General features: G+C 41.4%; 1 protein-coding gene across 1 annotated transcript; it reads left to right on the top strand.

Annotated features, from left to right (window-relative positions):
• Positions 1-318: 318 nt before the first annotated feature.
• Positions 319-5,338, top strand: LOC126425286 (Krueppel-like factor 16). The gene is made up of 2 exons (XM_050088258.1): positions 319-536; positions 4,698-5,338. Exons 1-2 carry the CDS (start codon positions 427-429, stop codon positions 5,173-5,175), a joined length of 588 nt encoding a protein of 195 aa, XP_049944215.1. The 5' UTR covers positions 319-426; the 3' UTR covers positions 5,176-5,338.
• The last annotated feature ends 4,948 nt before the right edge of the window (positions 5,339-10,286 follow it).

The following is a 10,286-nucleotide window of genomic DNA, read 5'->3' as shown; positions in this document are numbered from 1 at the left end:
AAGGAGCAGAAACACATGGGAAGTCATGAGTTTCTGCATTCTTGCAGTGTGTGTCGTAAAATATCTAAAAATAATGGTGGCTTGGAGAAGCATTCATGTGTTCACACAGAATGTCCCTGTAAATGTGAATTGTATCACAAGGTACACACAGCTTGTAGCAAACTGAGGAGACACTCACAGGTGCAAACAGGCGAACGTCCGTACACTTGTCGTGTGTGTCTCAAGACATTCACAGAAAGAGGTCACCTCAAGAGACACTCACAACAGCACAAGGGGGAAAGACCCTATTCTTGCAACATATGTCAAAAGAAATTTGCATATAGCTACAGCTTCAAGGTCCATGTATGTTTCCAAACAGGTGAACGCCATGAACGCCCATACAGTTGTGATGTCTGTCAGAAGAAGTTCACGAGAAGTGGCAACTTAATGAATCACTTGGCAGTGCATGTTGGTGAGTGTCCGTACAGCTGTGATGTCTGCCACAAGACATTCAAGCAAAATGTGAGCCTGATGCGACACCAGCAACTGCATGCAAGGTAATCCCCTTTTGGCTGTAACATATGTCATTGGAGATTAAAGACCAAACGTTGTATTAAGGTCCACATGGAATCCCACATCTAGTGTACAAGAAGACATCCTTAAGTATGCTGATTTACTATACAACTTTATCCTTTTCTTCCAAAAATGGCTGTTCCTTTCTGTTTGAGTAACAAAAGAGTGACTGTGTTAATGGTGCAGTAATTGCCTTAAACAGAAATATAACAATCTGTTGCTACCATTCATGTGTCAGTGCAGTGGCATACTTTTTATTGCACGTTCCTCTGATAAGTTAACAATTAAATTACAAGTGCCTTTTAACTCGACTGGTTGTGGGATGTTGTATCAGTTTGATGCATTACACTACAGGACACAAAAACTAGATAAAGTTACCCTCTTCCGAATATGAACATGAACCGTGTAAACACTCCACAGTATTAACAAGTGCATTTTCCATTTACAGACTATGCTTATGATATTGGTCATTGATGAATACGCAGCACCCAGTAACATGTTCACTCACATTCAAGCATAGTTTGCAACCTGTGTCTTTCATGGCGATCCTGCCGTAGTGTGATATGCACTGAATAGCATACTGTTTTATGCCAACACCAGATAGATTACCCACAAAATGTATATGATTTTGTGATTTTATGCATTTATAGAGGGTGCAGCAAAATGGTGTTCCTTATTTCAAAATAAAGTTTCAAACAAACATAGATACAAAGAAAATAATTTAATTTGTGTACAAAAAATACTATGCCATTTTACATTAGTTGGTTTTAAAAATTATGTCTGGTAAATGGTGTTCTCCATTGTTGCCACATTGATGAAGCTTTTACGAGAAGTTATCTATAGTTCTTCTTGCCATTTCCTGGATGTTTGCCTCCTTAAGTGCTCGTAGGGTTATGAGGTGATGGTTGTAGACATAGCATTTTATTGTCCCCAAAGAAACATTTACAAGGTGAGTAGACATAGCATTTTATTGTCCCCAAAGAAACATTTACAAGGTGATAAATAAAGTGACGCTGGTGCCATACAATGTTTCCTCAAGAAAGGAAAAATAAGGTATAGGGAATGCTGAGAAATGTGAGCTGTGGCTCTGTCTTGGAACTAGGCTTCTTCTCCTTCATAGTCCCCAACAAATTGGTTCAACTTAGGTGGAAGGAAGGTCTCTGTCATGTGACATTAGTGATTTGAGTCAACCGTTACTGTTACATCATCCTCTTCAAAAAAACATGGGCCCCACACAGCAGATTGGGGAACACTGCACCAGACTGTCGCTTGATGACTGTCAGTCTGGCCTGGCAACGGAAGACAGCAAAACAAAAGATGAAATTTTAAATTTAGCATTTGAGAAATCCTTCACGCAGGAGGATCGTACAAACATACCGCTGTTTGAGTCTCGTACAGATTCCCGTATGGAGGACATAGTGATAGACATCCCTGGGGTTGTGAAGCAGCTGAATGGGTTGAAAATAAATAAATCGCCAGGTCCTGATGGGATTCCAATTTGGTTTTACAGAGAGTACTCTACTGCATTGGCTCCTTACTTAGCTTGCATTTATCGTGAATCTCTTGCCCAACGTAAAGTCCCGAGTGACTGGAAAAAAGCGCAGGTGACGCCTGTATAGAAGAAAGGTAGAAAGACAGATCCTCAAAATTACAGACCAATATCCTTAACATCGGTTTGTTGCAGGATTCTTGAACATATTCTCAGTTCGAATATAATGAATTTCCTTGAGACAGAGAAGTTGCTGTCCATGCATCAGCACGGCTTCAGAAAGCATCGCTCCTGTGAAACGCAACTCGCCCTTTTTTCACATGATAACTTGCGAACCATGGATGAAGGGTATCAGACGGATGTCATATTCCTTGACTTCCGGAAAGCGTTTGACTCGGTGCCCCACTGCAGACTCCTAACTAAGGTACGAGCATATGGGATTGGTTCCCAAGTATGTGTGTGGCTCGAAGACTTCTTAAGTAATAGAACCCAGTACGTTGTCCTCGATGGTGAGTGTTCATCGGAGGTGAGGGTATCATCTGGAGTGCCCCAGGGACGTGTGGTAGGTCTGCTGTTGTTTTCTATCTACATGAATGACCTTTTGGATAGGGTGGGTAGCAATGTGTGGCTGTTTGCTGATGATGCTGTGGTGTACGGGAAGGTGTCGTCGTTGAGTGACTGTAGGAGGATACAAGATGACTTGGACAGGATTTGTGATTGGTCTAAAGAATGGCAGCTAACTCTAAATATAGATAAATGTAAATTAATGCAGATGAATAGGAAAAAGAATCCTGTAATGTTTGAATACTCCATTAGTAGTGTAGTGCTTGACACAGTCACATCGATTAAATATTTGGGCGTAACATTGCAGAGCGATATAAAGTGCGATAAGCATGTAATGGCAGTTGTGGGGAAGGCGGATAGTCGTCTTCGATTCATTGGTAGAATTTTGGGAAGATGTGGTTCATCTGTAAAGGAGACCGCTTATAAAACACTAATACGACCTATTCTTGAGTACTGCTCAAGCATTTGGGATCCCTATCAGGTCGGATTGAGGTAGGACATAGAAGCAATTCAGAGGCAAGCTGTTAGATTTGTTACTGGTAGGTTTGATCATCACGCGAGTGTTACGGAAATGCTTCAGGAACTTGGGTGGGAGTCTCTAGAGGAAGGGAGGCATTCTTTTCGTGAATCACTACTGAGGAAATTTAGAGAACCAGCATTTGAGGCTGACTGCAGTACAATTTTAGTGCTGCCAACTTACATTTTGCGGAAAGACCACAAAGATAAGATAAGAGAGATTAGGGCTCGTACAGAGGCATATTGGCAGTCATTTTTCCCTCGTTCTGTTTGGGAGTGGAACAGGGAGAGAAGATGCTAGTTGTGGTACGCGGTACCCTCCGCCACGCACTGTATGGTGGATTGTGGTGAAGTTCCATGTGGGTTTTCTGCTGGCAAGTAATGGAAATTTTGTTTATTTACAAAAGAAGAAATCAAAACAGCACCACAGGGTATATTGTGAAGAATTTTCTCACAAACAGCTTTGTGAGATTCCAAATCTCTCTCACCTAGTTGTTGGATAACCATCAGTATGTATGGGTGCATGTGCAGATCACTGTGCAGAATTCTTCTTACACTCCTATCAGACAGCCCCATAGCAGCTGCAGCTTTAAGTGATGAACACTTTTGGAGAGTGCTGGACAGACACTCACACATCATATTTTCCTGTTCTTTGTGATCTGATGTCAACCATTAGATTTTCTTTTCAATTTAGAACTTTGTACTCTAAAAGTTTGATACCCAAACTCAAATAGTTTTTCTGTCAGGAAAGGAATAATATCAGCCAAAATCAAACTGAATGCAAAACACTTGCTGTGTAATAATCACAGAACCACCATTACAAATATACTCCTCCACAACAAACACATTATGCTCACATAGCCACACCACAGCACCTGTAGAAAATGGTACTTACAGGTATGCTGCTGTCAGTAAATACCTCCTTCACATCAGTATCCCCACAACAACTCACAAAGTGGTCTCTTCAATTTGTTACTGTATTCTCATGATAAGCAAATTGTATTTATACAGCCATCACATAAAATTCTTGAATACGGTAATTTACAACAGCTTTTCAAATAAGCAACACATGGCACTACAGGCTTGTCAGGCTGCACAGTTTGCAAAGGCAACAAAAATGTAATTTGTGTGTCAAGCGTTAATGTAACATGTGTGTCCCCATTTTTGTCATGAATATTGTCTCCCTGAATAAAAAATGCACGAGGAAAGATATCAGTTTACCATAGTAGTTCTACAAGCATTTCTAGAAAAGTTGTAAAACTTTTTGTGCTGTCTTTTGTCAAATTTTTTCAGTTCATGTCTTCAGTACCAAAAAACTATGTCTAAAATAATTTAAATGCAAATCATGATCTCAGACACATTTCACAAGATCTTTTTTTTTAACAGAAGACATTGTTAACCCTTCATATGTAAATGTACAGTTTTTCATAACAAGTTATTCTTAACTGAGTTTAACAGCATACTTCACAATTTTATTGTCAGTTAGTTTGTCAATATGTAAATTATCTCTTTTAGAACTTCACCATTTGTAGCTGACAGATTTAATGTCCTTTTAAACTATCATAATGATCTTTAGTAGGTGCCAGGGAGCAGTTAGCAAACCCCCTAGCAGCAGTAACTGTGGCAGCAGCAGCAACAGCAGCAGGTCCAACAGCAGGGCTGCTAACACTGCCCTCACCTGGAAGGTCTACAGATGCAGTTTCAATGGCTGCCACAAAGCGTATGGCAAGAGTTCGCATCTGAAGGCCCATCTTCGGATACACACAGGGGAACGGCCATTTTCGTGCACGTGGTCTGGTTGTGGCAGGAGGTTCACCCGCTCGGACGAGCTGACGCGCCACTCTGTCACCCACACTGGCGAGAGGAACTTCTGCTGCCCAATCTGTGACAAGAAGTTTGTGCGCAGTGACCACTTGAGCAAACATGTCCGCAGGCATCAAACTTACGACCCGTCAGAACTGCGATGGCGACTACCACCTCAAAAGGCGTGCACCATCAATTCCACTGACAGTACACCATCTGAGGTGCTGTTTGATGGAGTGCCATCACCCTAGCATCTTCCGTGTGCTGCAAACCTTCTCTGAAGTATTTTAGAAGTTTATAAGTTTGCAGTGACTAAAATGTGACTGGGGATGTAGACTTAGAGTCCTCCAAAAACTTTAATAACGCTCATTTTACCCTAAAAAAGTGGAAAATCCAGTATGGAATGTAACAATACCAGAGAAGGAAAGTTGCTACTCACCACATAGCAGAGATGCCGAGTCACGATAGGCACAATAAAAAGATTCACACAATTAAAGCTTTTGGCCATTAAGGCCTTTGTCAGCAGTAGACACACACACACACACACACACAACACTCTGAGAGCTGTGACCACACTGTGGTGTGGTCTCAGCTCTCTGAGACTTCAGATGTGTGTGCAAGTTTTGTTTGTGTGTGTGTGTGTGTGTGTGTGTGTGTGTGTGTGTGTGTGTGTGTGTGAGTGCGCGCGCGCGCGCGCACGCCGCCTGCGCATGTGTGTATGCGTATGTGTGTCTACTGCTGACAAAGGCCTTAATGGCCAAAAGCTTTAATTGTGTGAATCTTTTTATTGTGCCCATCGCGACTCAGCATCTCCGCTATATGGTGAGTAGCAACTTTCCCTCTCTGGTATTGTTATTTTACCCTCTTTTCTTTTGATCATCTCTCCCTCTATTGCAAAGTGATGGGGCCCTACTGTCTTCCCTTAGGAACCAATTGAGAGAAAACCATGAAATGATACTGTTGATAAATGTCTATTACTAATAGATGTGTTAAAGTACTAGATTTATACCAGACTCATGTGTTCTCCCAGTTACTCCATTGTGTGTATTCATGACATGTGACTTGTTATAAAAACAATTTTTATTGTGTGGAATTAATGCATGAAATGTATTGTCAGCTGTCAGTATATGAATGTTACTCTTTCAAACATTTTGACTGGAAGCTCATTGGTACAATTCAGTCACTGTGTACATTATTGTGTATATACTTGAAACTTAGGCCTTACTGTCTTTTTATATTAGTGTAGTTAATCATGATTTTTCTGACAGTGGGGTGTAAGGACTCAGTGTAATTTGGTTGGTGTATTTGAAATTGTAATGTGGTTGCATAGGCCTGGACATGAAGTCCATCAGTCTTGAACATGTAGCCATGATCAAATTGGAGGCTACATACAGGGTGAGTCATAAATGAGGAATATGCGCAGCAAGTGATGGACTATTGTTATTTTTTTCTTCATGATGTCTTGTGTGTATGAAACAAAGGAAATGGTGAGCCATTTCATGAGAAATTGACACACCTCATGATCATGACATGTTATTCACACAGATGCATCACATGATGCACCAATGAGCTGATTTTATATGCCAGCATTTGAAAGATATGAGACAGAACAAGTCCAATTGTAGTGTATGTAGAACTGTATCAGAACTTGTGAACCACACATTGCCAGTGGTGACAGAGCATGCAGTCCCATGTCAGGAATGTTTGTCCTGTAAAACGAAAAAGCGATCATTGGTGGAAGGAAAGCCATGGTGTTCATGATGTGTTTATGACAGCACTATGCTGTTCACTCTGGCCGATACTTGCCATGCCAACAGCTGCTAATGGACATATCACAGTGTTACTACCATGGCAAGTTTCACAAATGAGGAGTACGCCCACAGCCACCTCACCTGTGGGTTTGAAGATGGAAGAGCTGACATTGCCAAACAGCTATATCATGAGAGGTTTCCTAACCATTACCATTCATCCACAAAAACATTTTACTCTGTAGATAGGCACTTGAGGGAATATGGAGCATGTGTAGCACCTCCAGGATTTAGTGACAGGGCCAACCATCGATGTACAGTGTGGATGCCTAAGAAAATGTGCTACAAACTGTTGCAGAAGACCTAAGAATAAGCACCAAGTCTCTCAACACTGTGGTCAGAATGTCACAGTCTGCTATTATGCGAGTACTGCACAGAAACCATTACCACACCTTTCACATGCAGAAGGTACAAGCATTGTCACTGGGAGACCACCAGAAAATTCGTCGTACAAAGTCAGAGGCATGTCCAGCATTTTTCATGAACAGTACTGTTCACAGTTCAAACGTATTTCATGAAGAAGGATATAGTGAATTCGCATAACTGGCATGAGTGGGCAGAAGGAAACCCTACAACACACTGGTTCAAGGGAACCAACAACAATGTGGTGTCAATATCTGGTGTGGTATTATCAATTGGTGTCTCATAGGGCTACAGGTGCTACCATGAAGGCAGACAGGAGAACGATATCTATGTTTCCAGGATGCTACTTTACAGGAATTGTTGGAAGATGGGAATTTGGTCTCTTGTATGAACCTGTGGTACTGCATGCTTGGGGCCCCGCTCACTTCAGTGGCACAGTGTGACATCACCTGGGAAGTTCCTTCCCTTCCAAATGGATTGCTCATCGAGGCCCTTTAGTATGGCTAGCTAGATCACCAGATCTTAATCCATGGGATTTCTTTTTGTGGGACCATCTGAAATATGTTATTTATGAAGGATGGATTGTTGATGTAAACAACCTTCAATGCAGAAAAAAACATGCCACTGATGTTATGCAAAGAGATATAGACATGATGGATCATGTTCAGCAATCATCTCTGTGAAGAGTCGAGCTTTGTCACATACACCATGGTCATCATTTTGAATAACACTTACGAAATGCCACTGCAGCTTCTGGTCATGTGTATTTATGTTAGTTAGATTTGCACAGTTTTATTATATTTGTTTGGATTAATTGAGACATAACTGAGTAGTCATTGTGTATTCTGATTCCTTGTACTCATTTCTGAAGACCAAATCTAGGATACAAAAACCAAACAATAAAAGATGCATACACACTAATACAGTTCCTCCTCACTTTCCTTTCCTTATGCCAACTACCCACAATACGTATTACTGGCTGGTGAAAACAGAACAAGATAGATGTGGAACTGTCATTGCTTGCATTGTCACACAGACCATCACTTGATGCCACATGCCTTGCCTACTAATCAGTGGCATTGAGTACCTACAACACTCACATGTTGTGTGGTGTTGCTGATCTTTCCTCTTGGCCTATGTTGGCACTTAGGAACACCCAATAGCCTGCCTCACATTTCTCGATCTTATAACATTCAATTGCATTGGCATTTACTGATGTAGGGACACGGCAAAAATGAATTCTTTTGTAGCCCAATGTATGACATTTTGTACAAAAATTTTTCCCCATCTACGACTCACCCTATATATAATGCAAATGGATTATTTGTGCTATGTTGAAAATATCAGTGATGGCATGAATAGATGTGTGTAAAATGTTGTGCATAAATTGTTATCCAATACTGAATCAGTTAGAAATGCTTGTTGTAATACTGTGTGGCTATAATTAAACTTTCCCTATTTAATACGTTATAACATGGAAACTAATTACCATACGAGTACCAAAATTTGTAGCGTTAATGTTCAGGGCATGGGGTGCATGATTTCCATGTATCACAGCACCACTGTCCAGTACCAACTATGGCCACGAGGTACCATGATCAGTCATCATGATTCATAGTCTCACATATCTGACCAGTTGCAGTACACTTTTTGACATATCAACATGAGCTAGGACAAAAGGAGCAGGCCATTACTGGAGAAGCTCTATTATCAAAACAACAACAATTCTGCAGCTGTGCTTCGAGAATATCGCTGGCTGAAAGAATTACGGAAGGGTCCTCCTTGTCCACCTGCTGTGCAGAGCCTAATGAAGAAGTTTGAATCAACTGGAGAACTGGCATTGCTCTGGTAAGAGGCCGATGACTGGTTGCATGAAAGGTGGTTGATGGAATCACTGTTGCTATGGCAGACAACACTGTGCAATTCCCGATCGTCAGGCAGTGTGCGTACTGTGTCACAACAGTTGAACATCCCATGCCCCACTGTTTGGAAGGTGCTTTGAACCATTATCAAATGGTATCCGTACAAGATCCATATTGGATGGCAGCTTGCACCACAGGGTGCACAATGACGTGTTGACTTCACTCTCCACTTTCTCACAAGGATTGAAGTTGATGAGGGCTGGCCCTGGACCATCCTATGGACGAACAAAGCTCATTTTTTTCTGATAGGTGAGGTGAACACACAGAATTGCTGAGGGTGGATATCTTCACCTCCAGTGACTGTGCATGAAGTTCCTCTGTATGGTGAATGTGTCACTGTACGGTGTGGCTTCACAGCTACGTTCATCAGTGGCCATTCTTTTTTGAACAGGTTGGCACTCAAGGACCAAAGACAAGCAGTGTTACTGTGATATGCTTTGCCAGCCTGTCATACCCACCCTGCAGGAGAGAAAGGCATTGAACTCAACAGGTTTCATGTAAGATGGGACCCCACTGCACACTGATCATGAAGTTCACCTGCTTCTCCGAAACACATTTGGAAACGATCGAATTACCAGTCGATCATTACCAAATGCGTGGCAGGCATGATCACCTGATCTCACTCCCAGTGATTTCTGGTTGTGGAAGTGCAGCATATCAGGAGAGGTAGCCAGCATACCTACAGACATACTTTGTTCTGCTGTGCAGAATGCAATTTGCTAAAAGTTAGGAAATTGTGGACATGGGACATGGGTAAATTGAAAGAACTAGAGGTTGTTAGAGTTTCATAGGGGTATTGGAAATCTTTGGAGTGAAGCAAGGGACAAGAATACAATAGAATACTGAGCAGTAGCTTCCAAAGATGAAATAGTGAAGGCAGCAGATGTTCACACATGTAGAATGACAAGACCTCATCAAAATCTTTCAATAATGCATGAAATGTTGAATTTAATGATGAAAGGAGAAAATAAAAGTGAAGCTGGCAGGGAATACAGACATTTAGAAATTGAGATTGACAAAAAATGCAGTACCTAAGCAGGAATGGGTTGGAGGACAAATGCAATGCTATAGATACATGCATGACTAGAGGAAAGATAGAAGCTGCCTACAGGAAAACTAAAGAAAAACCAGTACTAAGCAAACAAGGGGAGGGTGGAAGAAATATAAAGAGAGGCTATATGAGGAAAATGAACTTAAAGGCAATATTACAGAAAGAGAAGAGGAATCAGATTGAGATGAGATGGAAGATATGATACTGCAAACGGGATT

This window comes from Schistocerca serialis, chromosome 10 (assembly GCF_023864345.2).
Source record: "Schistocerca serialis cubense isolate TAMUIC-IGC-003099 chromosome 10, iqSchSeri2.2, whole genome shotgun sequence".
NCBI classification, from domain to species: domain Eukaryota; kingdom Metazoa; phylum Arthropoda; class Insecta; order Orthoptera; family Acrididae; genus Schistocerca; species Schistocerca serialis.
This window is presented reverse-complemented; position numbering and strand designations above follow the sequence as displayed.